General features: G+C 47.2%; 7 protein-coding genes across 7 annotated transcripts; 4 read left to right on the forward strand and 3 right to left on the reverse strand.

Moving 5' to 3' along the window:
* Positions 1-480: 480 nt before the first annotated feature.
* PADG_06839 (uncharacterized protein) lies at positions 481-3,024 on the forward strand (the record flags this gene model as incomplete). Its single annotated transcript, XM_010763808.1, has 4 exons — positions 481-527; positions 615-650; positions 745-1,032; positions 1,134-3,024. 4 exons carry the CDS (start codon positions 481-483, stop codon positions 3,022-3,024), a joined length of 2,262 nt encoding a protein of 753 aa, XP_010762110.1.
* Positions 3,025-3,727: 703 nt separating this feature from the next.
* Positions 3,728-4,693, forward strand: PADG_06840 (uncharacterized protein; the record flags this gene model as incomplete). The annotated part of the gene is made up of 1 exon (XM_010763951.1): positions 3,728-4,693. The coding sequence occupies one exon, from the start codon at positions 3,728-3,730 to the stop codon at positions 4,691-4,693; it is 966 nt and encodes a 321-aa protein (XP_010762253.1).
* A 1,099-nt stretch (positions 4,694-5,792) lies between these two features.
* Positions 5,793-6,305, reverse strand: PADG_06841 (uncharacterized protein; the record flags this gene model as incomplete). Its single annotated transcript, XM_010763952.1, has 1 exon — positions 5,793-6,305. One exon carries the CDS (start codon positions 6,303-6,305, stop codon positions 5,793-5,795), a length of 513 nt encoding a protein of 170 aa, XP_010762254.1.
* Positions 6,306-9,348: 3,043 nt separating this feature from the next.
* PADG_06843 (V-type proton ATPase subunit D) lies at positions 9,349-10,697 on the reverse strand (the record flags this gene model as incomplete). The annotated part of the gene is made up of 4 exons (XM_010763953.1): positions 9,349-9,432; positions 9,506-10,392; positions 10,518-10,606; positions 10,666-10,697. The coding sequence occupies 4 exons, from the start codon at positions 10,695-10,697 to the stop codon at positions 9,349-9,351; spliced, it is 1,092 nt and encodes a 363-aa protein (XP_010762255.1).
* Positions 10,698-11,194: 497 nt separating this feature from the next.
* On the forward strand, positions 11,195-13,369 carry PADG_12196 (nucleolar protein 58; the record flags this gene model as incomplete). Its single annotated transcript, XM_010764028.1, has 3 exons — positions 11,195-11,319; positions 11,468-11,628; positions 11,706-13,369. The coding sequence occupies 3 exons, from the start codon at positions 11,195-11,197 to the stop codon at positions 13,367-13,369; spliced, it is 1,950 nt and encodes a 649-aa protein (XP_010762330.1).
* Positions 13,370-13,928: 559 nt separating this feature from the next.
* Positions 13,929-14,765, forward strand: PADG_12197 (uncharacterized protein; the record flags this gene model as incomplete). Its single annotated transcript, XM_010764029.1, has 3 exons — positions 13,929-13,934; positions 14,004-14,156; positions 14,253-14,765. The coding sequence occupies 3 exons, from the start codon at positions 13,929-13,931 to the stop codon at positions 14,763-14,765; spliced, it is 672 nt and encodes a 223-aa protein (XP_010762331.1).
* Positions 14,766-15,722: 957 nt separating this feature from the next.
* On the reverse strand, positions 15,723-17,648 carry PADG_06845 (uncharacterized protein; the record flags this gene model as incomplete). Its single annotated transcript, XM_010763954.1, has 2 exons — positions 15,723-17,420; positions 17,481-17,648. The coding sequence occupies 2 exons, from the start codon at positions 17,646-17,648 to the stop codon at positions 15,723-15,725; spliced, it is 1,866 nt and encodes a 621-aa protein (XP_010762256.1).
* Between the last annotated feature and the right edge of the window lie 172 nt (positions 17,649-17,820).

Below are 17,820 nucleotides of genomic sequence, written 5' to 3' on the forward strand. Positions count from 1 at the left end.
TTTATTTTGAAGAATAACGATAAATCCACACAGACGGGCCAGTTTTTCTGAATGCAATTATGAAGAAAGTTCTTCTCTTGTTTAATTTTCAATTGGTGATTAGTTCAAAAGCGTAGCTACATGCATGCAACGTCCACACCACGTTATGCTTCTCTTTTCTCCCTTTATGCTTTGTCACAAGCGTCGGAGCAATGCAATTTGCTTCACATAATCTTAAAATGTCCCACGTAGTCTGTGCAATCATCCCGTAGTGAAAAATTTTATTATTTTATAAGCTTAATTTTTGTTACCTGTGGTCACATTCCTCGTCTTTAGTATTCGCAGCTCCGCAAATGTCTGGGCATTCATTGACGCAGGCTAAAATAAATTAAAAAGTTTCACAGGTGGGTTGAACAAACCACCGAGAAAATCTAAACAGCTGCAACTCCAACGTCAAAGAGCTCTTATCCCGCAAACCCACACGCAAAGAAACCTCCAGCCATGGGGAAGCGCAAATTGGGAGCCTTGGAAAAGGTGGATGCTGACCTGTAAGGATTTTAAAAACCTTTTTAAATCATCTCATCCTATGTTGCCGTGAGAGCATCAAGCTGATTTTCGGCAAACAATTATTCCAGAACAAATCTCCAGCATAAAATCCGACGAGATCCAAAGTACGATTCCAATACCCGTCCCCACTACATGTTAAACCAAGTTCACCCAGGGATTCGTTCATTGCAAACTTTCTAACGACCCTCGCGTGCACAGGTCCTACATCGAAGATTTCCGCAGTCAACACTACCAATATGAGAGCCACCGAGAGATATTCTTGGCGGCGCCATCATCAGCGACGGACACGGGGATAATTTCACTGCGCGAGCTGATTGACTTTATCGCCCATGTGGCAGACTGCTACAGTGATATTACGAAGAATTTCCCGAATGAGTTAATTGAGATATTGTTGCAGCATCATGCTGTGCTTGAGAGAGATTTGCGCGAGAAGATTGTGGGCAGTTTGGTGTTATTGAGGAAGAAAGAGATTATTGATTCTGCTACGTATGGTTTTATTTATTGTCATTCCTTGAATTCTGAATTCATGCGGGCGGATTTGGATTTTTATGTCGGTATTGAATGCTAACTGATGCGATCGACTGCAGTCTCCTGCAGACTCTCTTCCCGGTCCTTATTTCCACTCCAAGCAAGACACTCCGGGCATTCATATTCCAAAAGATCATCTCTGATCTTCGCACCTCAAATTCAAAGACTATCAACCATAAACTAAACAGAACCATCCAAACAGTCCTCTACAACCTCGTCACATCCGATAGGACATCCGTAAAAGCTCTATGGGCCATCAAAATTACAAGAGAGCTATGGAAACGACAAATATGGACCGATGCCAAGGCAGTGGAGATTATGAAAGAGGCCTCGTTGGCTGATAATGAGAAAGTGGCTGTTGGTGGGGTACGCTTCTTCCTTGCTGGTGACAAGGAGAGAGAGGAGCTGGAGGATGAGAGCAGCGACGAAGAGATGCCTGATATATCACGAGTACGCCACCAGCTTGCGATCAATAAAAAGACCAAGAAGAAGTCACGTCAGGTGGAGAAAGCTATTATAATGGCCAAGAAAAAGGAGAAGAAGAATAATCAGCCGCATCCGCTTAATTTCTCCGCGTTCCATCTGCTACACGACCCGCAGGGTTTTGCGGAGACGCTCTTCTCGAAACATCTGCAAAATACCAAGTCCAAGTTGAATCTCGACCAGAAGTTGCTTGTTCTGCAGCTGGTGTCGCGGCTTGTGGGGCTGCATAAGCTTACGATGATACAGCTATACTCATACTTCCTCAAGTACCTAACACCAAAGCAACCGTCTGTCACTTCATTTTTGGCTTCGCTAGCTCAATCATCACATTCTCTCGTACCTCCTGATGTCCTTGAGCCACTTGTTCAGAAAATTGCGAATGAGTTCGTCTCTGAAGCTGCAGCCGCAGAAATTGCGTCGGCTGGGTTGAATGCAATTAGAGAGATTTGTGTGCGGCAGCCACTTGCCATGAGCGAGACTTTGCTGCAAGACTTGGTGATGTACCGAAAAAGTAAAGATAAAGGAGTCATGATGGCCGCTAAAGGGCTATTAAGTCTCTATCGAGAAGTTGGTGCTGAGCTATTGAAAAAGAGGGATCGTGGAAAAATTGCAACTATCGAACTGAAGGCTGGAGAGCGAAAGAATATCCGCTTTGGGGCAGAAGAGACTGGGGAGATAGAAGGTATTGAGTTGCTGGAGCAGTGGAAAGAAGAGGAACGGCAGAAGAGGCGACGGGAGAAGGGACTGCCGTCTGATGGGGAAAGCGGAGACGAGGAAGATGACGAAGAGGACGATTGGGGCGCTTGGGATGTGGAGGATGATGAGGACAGTGATGATTCTGGTGGTTGGATTGACGTTCAGAGCGACGCAGAGATCGAGATTAGCGATTCTGAAGACGACGGCCCCACAGCCAAGAAACCCAAAACCGCAGCTGATGCTGAATCACGAGCAACGACAGAAGATGCACAGCAAGAAAAGGAAAAGGAAAAGAAACGATCAAGTCTGGCCACAACTCGTATCCTAACACCAGCAGATCTTGCAAAACTCGCTGAACTCCGCGCCAAAGAAAGCGTCACATCCCTCCTCCCGCAACATAAAACTCAGCGACAGAAGCAGGCTGCTTCAAACACAGCCAGGCATTCGGATGATCCTCTCACAGCCGCTGAGATTGAAGGGCTTGTTCTGCTCTCTGCGGCCAGGGCGACGCGGGCGGAGAAAATTGCACGGATGAACGAGCTCAAGACGGACAGGGCTGAGCATAAGAGCAAGGCTGCGAGGAAGAAGGAGAGGAAGGAGACACAGGGGAAGAGTACGACGAACAAGGAGAAGGCGAGGAGGAAGAATTTCATGATGACGTTGGGGAAGGCGAAGAGTAAAGGGAAGAGGAGTTTGGTGGAGATGCGGAATGTATTGAGGGCGCATCATGACCGGCAGAAGAGAGGGGGGAGAAGGGGGAATGCTGGGTGAAGGATGCAGATGTTTGAAGAATATGGAAAAAAGGAAGGTGAGGGAATGATATAGAGCGGTAGGAACTGGTGTTTCTTCAGGATTTTGAGAAATACTTAGGTAGTAGTATTTTGGATATACCTGTCCAACAACAAAAATGTATATATATATATATATGGCTAGCCATCATTCAACCGCCAGTTCTGTCCCCTCCACTGCATCCCAATTCTCCTCTCGGACGGCAGCAACATCCCCCTGCCCCCACCTCGTATCCCACAATCCAGACCTAGAATCTTTACAGAAATCCCCTTTCATCTCGTCCATTTCGACTCCGGATGGACACTGGGATGGTTTGATCTCTCGTTGGTGCTAAGCTATGCCTGTCACGTGCGTCGGCCCGGTCTGCGCCACGGCTAATCACGTGAATGCCCTAATCCCAAAACGGATAACCTCCAGATACCCACGCGTTTTCGAGGAAGCCGTGTCGCGCTTCAATTGTCCGGCTCAATTGGCCGGCCCAATCTCCACACCGAAGACCTCACCTTGCAGCCCGTTGAAAAATCCTCTTGCCCTTTCAACCTGCGAACGACAACACCACAGATACCACATATCTATACTGATTTAAGTGACTAAGCATATTCCAGCGCAAAGGACAAAACCGACAACCGATATATCATAGCAACGTTACATCCACGAAGCGTCATCTACCTATTTGCCAACCATCATGGATGATCAATCTACCTCCATTCCCTCCACCTCCGCTTCCACATCCGCCTCCAAGCGACGACGCTTTCAAGTTTCCATTACCAATTACCTCGCTAATAATGCCACCTCCGCCCCCGACGGTTGCTCGCATTTCAATTACTCCGTACCAACCCACTCCCCCTCCCCCTCCCTTCCTCACAAAGTCCAGTCCTCACTCCTCACCGTCGGCATGCGCATTCGCAAATCAGTGCCAGAGGGGTACAAGACAACAACCACAACGACACTGCCAAAAACTAGCACGGGAATATTCATGTCACATTCGTACACAGCGGCAAACACCTCTGGTTCAAATGCTCCAATAACATCCCATTATACCCGAACTGCCTCATATGCGGAACTGGCACCGTCCTGCGGTGTGCTGAAAACGGGCAACTATGCTGTCCAGACATTCTCACGGACTGCAGAGTCAAATCAGGCAATTCACCACCCCTCCTTGCTAGACGAGCAGCCGTCCATTGGCCTGCACTCAGCGGTTTCATGCTTTGACCACATTACAGTTCCAGCATTAAACCCCAACAAGCGTCCCTTCTCACCCGAGTTGGTAGATTCAGATGATGAAGATAAGCGAGATGATTATTCCCCCCTCTTCCCACACGGATTTAGACACATGTGGAAATCCAAAATTCCTTTCTCCCCGCATCCTCCGCCTTCCCCATCTTCCTCGTCGTTACCGTCGACACGACCAAAGCTGCATCCAAGCCTACGACAGAATGTTGGCAGATATCACAAACACCATCATCAGCCACAGCAGCAACGACAACAACACAAAGCACCGGACTGTGGGCCGGAGAACCATAATACCATCGTTATTCCAATGTCACAGCCCGGCGATTTCGATGAAGCAGATTTCCTGTGCCGGAAAGAGGACATTGATGACATCATTGTTACTGCTGGAGCTTTAGAGGTGGAGATGTCCGGTGTTTAAATGCGTTTGTTATTTTATTTCTTTTCTTTTGATTCATTCATACTGAATATATTTTTTGCCATCGTACCTGTTTTATTTGACATATCACTCTGCGCTATTCTGGCACCGAGGTTGAGTCTTGGCATATTTTTCCAGGGAATTGATCCGTATCTCTGTACTAGATTTTGGTAAAACCAACCGAGTTTGTGCAGGTACTGCGTGTCTAGAACGAACTATTGGATCCTTGAAGATTATTTCTTATTTTCCAGAGGATTCATGAACTTTGGTCAGAGGACTGAGAGGGACTCAGTCTATACATATTCCGCTCTATTTCTAAGAAACATGTGACTGATTTCCAAGCGCGGCCCTCGATTGCGGATCCGCCCTAGCGCTTAATATTTGAAAGTGCAGCCGCACGTGACAGCGGATATAGATTAGATTTTGTGGAAGCTAAGCTAATTGTATGTACACTAATCACGTGCGGCGGAGCGGTCGCCCGGGCAACATATGCCCAACAGATTTCCCTTCCAATTGTATATGATCCTACTGTCATGTTGCAAGTGAGAGCTGAGCCAACGTTGTTTAGAATTCTTTTCTCAACGATGTTACTATTATACCGCAGAAGGGATAATGGACAGAGGGAAGAGGTTCTTTGCAACAACCACTCGTTCCCAGATTTTTGCTATAATATTTAGAAAACCGCGAGGTAGCAATAAAAAGAAACACCTGAAAGATTAACAAAAAAAAAAAAAAAAAAAAAAATTCCGGTCCTTGATTCCTTCTCAAACCAACACCAAATTAGCCCACATCGCAGTGTTTCTATGCTTTCCCCTTACGCAGACCGGAAAGGTGGGAGGAAAGGAGAGGTAAAAGGCATATTGGTTACGACACAATGAGATCATAATTTTGCGGTTCTCTCTAGGAACACTGCTCTCACAATCGCGGCGCGCAAAGAAATCATGGTTCAATAGAGGGATTATCAAGCCAGTCGAAAAGGTGATGTCATTGTATAGAGCCATGTGCCAAAGATTATTTAAAGGCTAATAACCGTGAACATCATTAATAAAAAAAAAAGTTTAGAACACATTGATATATAGATCAATTGACCAAGCGGGAAAGCTTACAATTTACGGGCTGTCATCGCGGCCTCATCGTCATCATCATCATCTTGCCTGCGGACCATCTGAGAATCTTCGCCAGAACCATCTTCTTCGTCTTCTTGCCTGCGGGCCATCGCGGCCTCATCGTCATCATCATCATCTTGCCTGCGGACCATCTGGGATTCTTCACCAGAACCACCTTCATCGTCTTCTTGCCTGCGGGACAGCATTGACGCCTCATCTCCATCCTCATCATCTTGTCTGGGTGCTTTACCTGGGGTAAGGCCGTTTCCTTTACCTGGAGTAAGGCCGTTTCCAGGGAGGCCAGAGCGCTGTAGAGAGCCCAGGACTTCAGATCCAAGAAGTTTGCTCACAATGGGGATGATTTTGTCGGCCATGTTCAAAGGAGCGCCCTCGGCAGGTGATTTGGCTCCAGCTCCTGGAACCGGTGCGAGCCCTGGAACTATGGGGGTTGGAACGGCAAAAACAGATCCAGCGAGGGCCAAGACGGCAGAAGCAACCGAGAACTTCATTGTTAAGGGTGTTGCGCGATATCTGTGGGAAGGTTTTCAAAGGCTAAAGGTTCACGGATATCAAACGCTCGGAACCGGGATGAGCGTTTAAAGCTGGGCGGTATTCTTTTCAAACGACGAATTTGCCAAGAATGAAAGTAAGATTGGAATGAGACGAGCAAGGGAGAGAAGGAGAATGAGATATATGATGTGGGGTCCTGCTGGTCTCCATCATTTATATACACTCACTGTGTGACAACAACTCCATCGCAGAGGGCCTTGGAATCATCCGAGACCAAAGTCTAGCGATTATAAAAAGAAAGGCTGATCACTTATCAGCAACACTTGATCATTCGTTAAAATGCAGAATCTTAGATCGACGAAGCATGAGGCCGAATAGCTGCACAGCCGTTCATGTTACCTAAAACCTGATGAGTTATGATGGGATGACGTTCCCGCTCTCGTCGATTGAACTCAATAATAATATATATGATGCTCTGCAGGATGGGCGAAAAATTGGCGAATCACAATGACCTTCCTAGGTTCAAAATGCTCCTCTCAGGGGTTAACGAGTAATGAGAGAAATCATAGTTAGGTGGCCGAAGCCACATCAGATCAGCATGAAAAATAATAGCATGCTCACCAGCCAACTTTCCATAGCGATTGGGTGAAAAAGCAAAGAGAAACCCAAGAAACCAGCCTGAGCAACCCTGGGAGTCAGCATTGGGCTTCTGGGGCCAAGTGTGTCTTTGATCTCTTGTGATTCTTTTGGCTACACTGAACACATGTACGCTGTAAATGCCGCGAGTTCCAAAAGAACAGATAAGACCACTCCTCAATGTGTGTTACATACAACAGGAACCAGGAACCATATAATGGTAAGCTGGACATGTTATCGACCGGAAGATGTCTTAAAAATCATAAAGCTTGTTCGGATCAGAATTCAACAGCAAAACTGGCCAGGCAGATCAGCATCTGTTACCTGCAGAGTTCATAGACAATAGTGCAGTTGATTCTGCAGGCACGAATAGCTGTCAAGATCATAATTCGGAGAGTCAAAGTTCAGCCCAGTTCTGTATGCTCAGCACCCTCCATTTTCACCCGGAGAATTCCATCGTAAGCACCCGGTGGTGATGCGCTGAAGATCATGTTCTCCTCGTTTGTTTAAAGAAAAAGTTGACTCCAACAGTCCATCCGTCAGGTGCCAGGGGTTGATTGATCTGATGTTCAACACTAGTTCTGAGGATGGCGCAGTCGGCTTTCACTAAACAACTTCTGTGAAGCAGCTAGGCTTTGGTTCCCCCATGGTAAATTGCTATTGTCTGACGATCGACCAGGGGTTGCTCATGTTTGAAGTGAAAGAACTGCTAATATTAGGGAATTTCGGCTTCGTTTGATGAGGGGCGTTAAGCGTAAGTTAGTTAATAAGACCCAGCCAAATAACTAGTTTTTGCCGCCTCTAGCCAAATCAATAAGAATATCCTCAAGTATGGGACAATGTCACGACAGCTATGAGTTCTAAGACAGCCACCAAGTAATCAAACTATCATAGTTGGACATCAGGGACCTCGGGAGGGACGCAAAATCGAACATCTCAACCCAATCCGAGACCTTGACAACATTGATAGATTGCCTGTTTATGATTGGGCAATAGTCAATTTGCTCAGGCAATTTGTTAAGTTCGGTTGTTTTTGATTGTCTTGGTTGTCCTCGGACACAGGTTGTAGTCCCACGTTCTATCAGTCTCACGACGGGAGACGGCAGAGCCGGCTACAGTGGCTAGAGAGGACTCCGTTAAGGATTCCTTGACCATGTCCACAACCACCCTGGAACATTCAGGCATTCAGGTATGGGCCGCGTGGATCCTGAACCACGGGCCCACCAATGTATCATGCTGTCGATCGCCGCGCGTTGGACTGACTGCCAACTGGGCGTGGTGGCTGACAACTACTGGAAGATAATCAGAGGCTCAAAAGCGAATATATGAGCTTGAGCTTGCAATGGGAATTGCCAAAAATATTGGTCGGAGAGACCAATTGATGGCACCATAGTTACTCCGTATACCTTTTACCAATTTACCAACTTTCTTCAAGTCGCAAGTGTAAAAGTTCTAGCCTCTATGCATTGAGGAAGATGTCCATACCTGCATACTACTGATTGGTAAGGCAGGATATGAGAATGGACAACCAAGTAATTCCAGAAACATTCACCTTGGATATAGAAATAGCAAACTCCCCCTTGATATGACAAAGAGTTCATTTCAACTTGTTCGTACTTCATTGGTTCACCCAGTATTAGGGATTGGCAACATTTTGAAACACAGACCACACAATGTGTAGTCGCTGAGGATAAGAATGGTTGAGAAGCACAAAACAGCGGATCAAGGAGTTACCCAGCCTGCAGATTTCCCTGCTCGACCGGGTGAATAGTAAAAGCAGATATTTTACCTGACAACATAGGGTTTTTTTTTTCTTACTGCATCTTTGCCCGTCTTTCCCCAGTCTCCACCCCCAATTCCTTGTCTAGGCTTGGAATGCTACAATGGCAGCGTAAGCAAATACCCTTCTGATTATGTTCCGAGGTTGAATTATGACTGAGCATTGTCGGTTATAGCATCTTCCCGCCTTCTCAGTTACACCCAGTGCATTCAAACCCCTTTCTAAAATATCCAGACCACTCGCTGGCAATTCGAGGACGGTTCCATAACCTGACCCATGGAGGAAGATTTGCGTAAAATGCCTCTCACCTTGCAAGTTTTAGCAATCTCGTGCTGAGGTGTGTGAATAGTAGTTAGTATTCCTCAAACCTTTTTCTAAGGGGTTTGTGTTCCATAGAAGCTGGAGATGGATCTGACATCCCTCTCTGGAGGGGTGTTATAAGACAACTGTATCGGTAGGCATGGTGGTTGCATTAAGATGCCGCACAAACGGGAAATAGATAAAAAGATATGTCATGATATAATGGATCCATCCCAACAAACCAGACAAAACAGAAGAACACCAGCGTATAAAAAACGGACAAAGTGTACAAGCAAACTCCAGATGAAAAGTGTAATGAAAAAGGGTTAAAACACGCTAATATAATTCCCTATCCGTTCTTTCTGATTCTGAGCAATACACTCCGCAATCCAGGTAATATTTCGAATTTCCTGAAGGCACTCAAACGTTAGCACTTCAGACTAAAAGCAAGAGAGAGTTCTGTGTGAGTGACATGAGACATACCTGCTCTCTAAGTTTAACCCATGCATAGATGACGGCCGGGGTAAACTGCCGTGTAAAAGTCAACTTCGAAATCTCCATCTCCTTTTGGTAAAACATATCCTCCAAGCTCTTGCCATCACTGCTACCGCCACCAGCCATATTCCCTAGCCCACCACCAACACCACCCACAGCGTCAAAAAATGCTTTGTAATCCCCAACACCGCTTACAGCCAAGGCAACCCCCTCAACATCTTCTGCCCGCGACAGCATCAGTGAGCCTTCGGGATACAGTTTTCCGAATTCAGGATATAGCTTCTTCCGCTCCGCCTTAGACAGTTCCGTTCCGAAGGAGTTAAGCGTGATATTAATAGCACGACGGTCCGCCTCGAACTCGAGAGCCTCTGACATAATTTCCGATGTCGGAGTACCCCTTAGTCCCGGCTCGGAGTTGACAAACCGATAAAAGTCCTCCAGGTAATTCTTGTACAACATATTCCGGACAATTTCAATATTCAACTCATCCAGGTCCTGGTGGCTCAGACTGCCCTTGAAGTAAGGGGCCAGCGGCGTCTCGACCAGGACAGAGTTGTAGAGTTCTTCGATGTTGGAGGCGACGCAGAGGACCGGCATGGTCTCGAACCAGCCGAGAGGATGGCAGCGCTCGAGCAGCTCACGCGTATCCCGCTCGTGAAGGGTGCCTGTGATGAGCAGGGCGACGTTATCGATCATGTAGCCGTAGGTGAGGTATTCCATGAACTTAGCGATGGAGCCTGTGGCCTGGGCTTGTAGGTAGCGAAATTCAGCCACTAGCTTTTCTGTGGTTTTGCCAGCGAGGGAGGAGGTGGAGGGGTTTGGGGGAAGGGAAGCAAGGAAATCGCCGTAGGCCGGACCCAGCTGGAGCTTGACATCTGCATTCCAGGGGTAATAGGAGATAATCATCTTGTTAGAATGGCAAACTCTTAAATAACTCTTCACTTTTCCCCTGCAAAAATAGTAAACATCACCTACAGGAACCAATGAAGGGATGACATACCATCGATAGTATCACATTGGGTCAAGTTTCCATAGTTCTGTGAGGTGAGCAGGCTGTTTCGATAACCGCGAACAAGACCTTCGATATACCTGGAAGTGGTCAGTAAAACGAGATAACAGAAACTGCAAGTCATTGGAATATGACATACCCGCCGTTTACGTTGAAGAACAAGCCCTCCATTGCGAGCTATAATACAATCTACACCACCTGTGCACCGGACATCAAATATCAAATATCGAATATAGTAGAGATCTTGTTCATCTTGTTCTGTTATTGCAAAAGGAGTCACAAACAGGCTAACCTCTATTCAGCTAATCTTTCAAGCTCCAGTTCACGTGATATATTACATAATCCCTTCGTCTCTCCGCTTTTGAATTTTGCCCACCTGCGAAATTTCCTGCAAAAAAAAAAAATAATACGGCGAAAAAAAGAGAGAAGGAGCACAATCCCCAACCACACCGGGAAACAGCTGCGTCAAGCTTCCCAACGCATCGCACCTTCCCTCCTATCCCGCCGGTCCCGTGTCTCCTGCTCGGCTCTACAGGGCAACTGCGCCTGGTTGCTGTCAGGGTCGCTCTTTCCGGTGCTGTGTGTGCGGCCAATTCTCCTGCAAATCTCGTTGTGAAGATTAAATAGAGATTATATAAGAGACACTCGCACGTCTTACTCTCTCCGCCATGACGCTGTTTATCCTTACGGAGACGAGCGCCGGTTATGCGCTGCTCAAGGCCGGGGATAAAAAGTTGCTGAAGCGCGATGATCTAGTGGCTGAGACTCAAACGGCGGAGGGCGTCTCCAACCTGTAAGTGTTGCTGTGGGGAGGGTGTTGTGTTCAATTGGTTTCGTCTTATGTACAGAAATCGAGCTGCGATAAGCTTGATGGAATATATGGTCATGTATATAGCTTGTATTGAGAACAGTGAATTGCTGACATCCCGGCGCTTTTGTAGCATGAAATTGAAGAATTTCCAGAAATTTGACAGTGCGGCCACGGCGCTAGAAGAAGTCGCAGCTCTGGTTGAGGGGAAGGTCACGCCTCGATTGGCTAATTTGCTTGAATCGATTAAAGATGAGAAAAAGGTATCATTGGCTGTTGCGGATCCAAAACTTGGTATGCTTGCATTTCCTCTTCGATTCTATGCCAGAAAATCAACCCTGTCCTGACCCCTACCCTGTGTGCGTATTCAGGAAATGCCATTGGCAAAATTCCAGGACTCTCAATACAGCCAATTGCGGACTCCACTACCACGGATCTCTACCGAGCAATCCGAGAACATCTTCCTTCTCTGATACCAGGCCTTCTGCCATCCGATATGTCCATGATGTCATTGGGTCTATCTCACTCGTTAGCCCGACATAAGCTCAAGTTCTCACCAGACAAAATCGACACTATGATTGTCCAGGCCATTGGCTTGCTGGATGACCTCGACAAGGAACTGAACACCTATGCCATGCGTGTGAAGGAATGGTACGGCTGGCATTTCCCCGAACTTGCCAAGATTCTCAACGACAACATTGCCTACGCCAAAGTCGTGCTGAAAATGGGCATGCGTTCCAACTCAGAGAACGCGGACCTTTCTGATATTCTTCCAGAGGAAATTGAGACAGCTGTGAAGGGTGCTGCGGACCGGTCCATGGGTACCGATATCTCGGTGGACGATCTCGACAATATTCAAGCTCTGGCAGAGGAAGTTGTTGGTTTCTCAGAGTACCGCCAGCAACTTGCAAACTACTTGTCCGCCCGAATGACTGCCATCGCCCCTAATCTTACAGCCTTGGTGGGAGAATTGGTAGGTGCTCGATTGATTGCGCACGCTGGAAGCTTGGTGAATCTGTCCAAGAGCCCTGCCAGTACTATTCAGATTTTGGGAGCTGAAAAGGCGCTTTTTCGCGCCTTAAAAACTAAACACGACACCCCAAAATATGGTCTTATCTACCACGCGTCTCTTATCGGGCAGGCCACTGGCAAGAACAAGGGCAAGATGGCCCGTATTTTGGCCGCAAAGGCTGCCATTGGTCTTCGCGTCGATGCCCTGACTGATTGGCAAGTCGATGCTGACGGTAACGAACCTACCGAAGAAGAGAAAGCTGCCCTTGGTATAGAATCGCGATACTATCTTGAGAAGAAGTTAGCTGCTATGGAGGGCAAACCCCTTAAGCCGAAGGGTGTCGGTATCGGCCCCAACGGCGTTCCCACCGCGCAGCCCAAGAAATGGGAGATCAACGAAGCTAGAAAGTATAACCCAGATGCTGATGGGCTTGCAGGGGATGAAGGTGCAGCTGCATCATCGTCGAAGAAACCAAAGAAGGACAAGAAGCTGATTGAGGAAGTTAAGGAATCCGAGGACGAAGATGAGAGTGAGGAAGAGTCTGATGAAGATGTTGAGATGGGAGATGATGACGAGAAGCCCGTAGCCAATTCGTCTAAACCACCAGTTGCCGCACCTTCGTCGGACGTAAAGGATTCAGAAGAAAAATCCGAAGAGGAGGAATCAAAGAAATCAAAGAAGAGTTCCTCAGATAAGAAATCCAAGAACAAGAAGGAAAAATCGAAGAAATCTGCAAAGGAGGGTGCCAGTGGCACTGCTGACGATCTGGAAAAGATGGCTGCCAAGGCTGGTCTTAGTATTAGTCGGTATCAGCGGAAACTTGAACGGGGCGAGATTACATTTGACAGTGAAGGAAACCCGATCGCGATTAGCAAGAAGGATCTGAAGAGAGCAAAAAAGGAGGCGAAGAAGGCTGCTAAGGCTGCTGAGAAGGAGGCGGGGAAGAAGCGGAAACGGACAGAGGATGATGGAGAGGGTGAGTCGAAGAGTGAGAAGAAAAAGAAGAAGAAGAGTAAGGCATGACTTTTCTTTTCCCCCGTCGTTCTTGTTGCTCGGCCCCGTTTCCATTTCTGTATGATATCATGTTTGCTTGTCTATTTGGTCAAGCTATGTTCCCTTTTCTTTTCCCTCTCTTCCTTTCTTCCCACATACAGGCTTGCATTTGTATGGCGAGATCTATGCTTCTCGGAATTTGACTTGTTTTCCAGTATACTCGTTTTTCCTTCTCTCTCCTTTTTTTTTTATAGTTGGGCGCAAAAGGTGCTTGAGCGATGAAATAGGGTTTTTTACAGATTTTTTTTTTTTTCTTTTTGAAACTTGAAATTTGCAAATTATGTTCATATGTAGATGTAGTGGTTAATTGGGAATAAATTATCTTTACTGTATGAATTCCGAACGTTCCGCAATCGCTCATTCTGTCATTCTTGTCTGGGAGTTCATACAAGAACGGGCCCGTCTCACCGCCTTTGAGCTCCGCCATTTTCTGCCAGCCTCCGCTCCAAGCTGCGTTAAATGAAACAAAAAAAGTCGGAGTACTTCCCTGCTTGTAACAAAGCATTATCTTTACTCCATACACAATATCATGAAGGTAAACAAATAGCAGTTCCGGTCTTCCAGAATGATTCAGTAATTTGACTTCCAATCCTTGCACATACAGATCCTCGACAGGCAATCCGCAATCCTAACAAATGTTGAGGTGCTGGCGCATTTCAGATTGAACCCTCCACGGAAACCTCCCAACCCGCCGCCCAACTCGAGGAATTTTATACCCAAGCCAGATTTGCGGGATCATAATACGGTTGTTAAGGAGGTTTGTAAATAATAATAATAATAATAATAATTATCCTGCCAGGAAAAAGGGAAATTGTGCCAGGAGAGAAAGTATCTAATAATCCAACCCTTCTAGTTCCATGACTACGTAACACGCCTCTCGCCGCACCTGCTTAAGTACCCTAGCTTTACAGCTCCAAATGCTTCAATTGAAAGTGATGATACCAGTGCCTGTGGAACCGATGCTACACAAACACAGTCCACAGACCTCGACATCGCCCTACGCGAAGTGATCCACCAACTACGGCCGTTCCAGCTCACGAAGGCAGAGGTGCTCATGATTGTGAATTTGGGTATTGGGCTTGATTCACTCGCTGGTGGAGAGGAAGGGGGAGAAGATGGTGGTGGTGGTGAAGGGGCGGGAGAGAGTATGGAGGTTGATGGGGCGGAGGGTGGAGAGGTAGAAGGTGGAGAAGAAGGTATCGATGAGGAGGCAGATTATGGTGCTCTTGCGCTGTTGGATACTGTTATTGAGGATCGGGAGGAGAGGTTGAGTACGGAAGATGTTAGGGAGATATTGAGAGTTGTTAGGGAGACATTGGGGAAGGGTAGGAGGAGGGGTAGTTCTGTTGCTGGTGGCGGGGGATGATGTGTTTCGACGAGTTGTTCTTTTACGGCTATGTTCACGTTTGCATGTATACCATTCCAAGCATATGTTGTGCGTTGCTGTCTGGGTTGAGGGTGGAGTTTTTTGGGTGTGTCTTGGGACAGCATAAATATGGAGGAATACGGGGAGGCAGGGAATCATGGAAACTTCCACCCCCCCCCCCCCCCCCCCCTTTTTCGGTTGAAGTCGCTTCCGAAGCTGATGACTTCGAGTTTATCATTTTTGCATTTTTAACCTCCTGCTACATTTAGAGGATTCTTGAAGTTGCAATGTAGAATTGCAACTGGTTATTGAAGTTACTGGCAATCGTTCAAATAAACCCTCTGCTATTCAATCAGTAGAAGGATACAACCACATCCTAGCTAACTACAGTAGCTTTACGATGAACTTCACGGATTTGTTAAGCTTAATGGAAAAAGAGAGCACTCAAAGACAGATTCCCTGATCCTTCATCTCAGAATTGTTGGAAGGACGGGTTGCAACTCCTGCAGAGGCTGCTAGAATTTTGTAGCTGCTCTTTTGGAGCTTCCAGTGAGAGATGTGATGCGGGTTTAAGGGGTTTAGCTAGACGAATGCTGATGGAAGGTCTTCCCCTCCATCTACTAGTACCTATATCTAGCTGTTCAGAGGAGTTAACCTGATTTAACGAATCACAAATTACCAAACAAGTCTTGGATGAGGAGATCGACCCACCGAATGCCAGGCATTCGTGAGCTGACAAGCATTGGAGCTAGAAGAATGAAACCCAGCTGGGAAAAAGCATACATGCATCTTCATAGAGATAATAGAAAAGCAGCTTTTAAAGTATATGCAAGAAAGTAATAGCGATATTAACCTCTAGTAAGAGTCAAGATCATCTCGTCAATCAAGACAGTCATTGTAAATTTGAAGAAACTCCAGTCATTCAAGCCAACACCACCGACGCCATCTCCATATCCTCTACCCACTCCCACCCCTCTTCCGTCTCTTCCCCCGATTCCTGCCATTCCCCCCTTCGGCCGGCTCCTTCCCCGTAACCAGCAGCCCAAACCTATTATAAACCGGCGCCTGATAATCAAACCCCAACTCCTCACCCCACAGCCCCCACTTATCCCCAAACACCTGCTCCTCGACCCCTTTACACGTCCTCGACCAATCCATCCACAAATTATTGCCCGTCCACAAACCCCCCTTGCCGCCACGCACATTCCACGACGCTCCGGGCCAGCCAAAGAGCGCCTTCTCCGCCTCCAGCGCGCTGCGGGATGACCGCATATACTTACGCAGCAGCGCGCGGGAGTACGGATGGTACCACATGTTATCCCACCAGGCGTGGAGAGTGTCGCTGGTCATGGTCATGTTGTCTGGATTTGTGTAGAGTAAGGTGGGGATGGAGGCTGAGAGGACATTGGTGGCGAGCGGGATGGCGCGCCAGGTGGTGTTTTGGGGGTCGGGTAGGTAATCGACCGTTTCGTTGTAGGGGGGCATTAGTTCCTTTATCAATGGGCCAGGCGGGTTGAACGGGTTGGTACACCGGTATATATCCTTGGGTAAATAGAGGGGGGCATTGTCGGGCACTCCTTGGGTCTGTTGGGGGGGGTTGAGTCGGGAGATGTTGTAGGTTAGCCATACGAGGTCTGATTCTGCGTGGGAGGCGGTAAAGAAGAGGTTGGATTTGTCGTCTAGGCCGATAGAGTATTCGTAGCGGCGACCTGGATCTGTATTTACGAATATATTCGATATGTTGACCCGGGGGCGGATACCGAGTAATCTACCTAAGTTGGTGTACCAGTTGGGTGGAGAGATGTTTCTGTCGAGTTCTCGGACATATTCCTGTTCTCCGAATATTTGGGAAAGGACTGTCTGCTCGTCGGCTGGGGTGACATTTTTGGAATTTATTTCCACTGCGCGTTTATACAAGAGTTTCACATCGCCCACTAAGCCGATGAGGGAGCCTGCGTTCAACCATCTCGGTCGACTCTGGGCTGTATTTTTACCAGAATCGGTTTCCGGGCCATGGATGTCCGGCACCAGGGTGGAATTCAGGACTGCGAGACCTGAAACACCGTATGCGTAGTCTGGGCGACGGATCTTATCGGCGGCGAAGATTATGCGCTGGGAGTACTTTTGAGTTGACTTGAAGACGCTTATGTCCGCCTTTTTTCCGATATTCCGCAGTACAGAACCGTACCTCTGCCGCAAATGTTCGTTACTTCTTTTCAGCATTTCATGGAAGCGTTGAAGCATGACTTCGGGAGGAAGCTGGAACCAAGTGTCATTGTCGACAATCAAAAGGACATCGTCATCCTTCATATGGTTGCTCTGTGTGAGGTAGTTGTACATGACTAGAGCTGGATCTAATTGGCTCTGCTCTGCCTGCCCTTCTTTCGGTGTTGAATCGTCCGGATAAACAGCTGTGGGAGGTGGGTAGTTAAGAATCATGGATGTGAATAGTGTCCTGCAGATTCTGGTATCGTTCCAGCTCCCCCGGATAATGAGATAGAAATTTGGGGTCGGCTTCGTAACGCCACTGGCGAATGTGCCATTTTTGTTTATCTTGGGCGGAAAGGGTTTGAGAAGGGGGGATATCTCACCCTCCGCGAGCATAGTTACAGGCTGCGTAGGATGCTGCACAGAGAAATCAGGAATTCCCAAAATCTGAGATGATGTCAGTGGAATTTTCACTTTCTCTATTAAGGTACCTAGGTTGATACGTACGAGATGCCATCCACTGGAAAAAACCAACATCACGATTAGCAGCGCACCAGCAATGGCCCAGAACAGCCTTGTCTTATTCGGCCAGTACAGCAGCCTCGACAGCTTTGCCAGCTTCGAGCTGGCCCCCGCTCGCAGACTTTCATAATCCAGATATCCCGACAAAGCCATCTTGTGTGTAGGTCATCTGAACCTAACCCCGACGGGTAGATAAACAGTTCAAACGACCACGCCTAGTAGACTATCTGAACCGCCCTCGAGGGAATGATAAAGGTCTCATTTAAACGGAGAGAAACCAAAGATCGTTAGAAAGGAAATTCTGTTTATCAAATATTCTCGTTGA

Source organism: Paracoccidioides brasiliensis (genome assembly GCF_000150735.1).
Source record: "Paracoccidioides brasiliensis Pb18 unplaced genomic scaffold supercont2.9, whole genome shotgun sequence".
NCBI classification, from domain to species: Eukaryota; Fungi; Ascomycota; class Eurotiomycetes; order Onygenales; family Ajellomycetaceae; genus Paracoccidioides; species Paracoccidioides brasiliensis.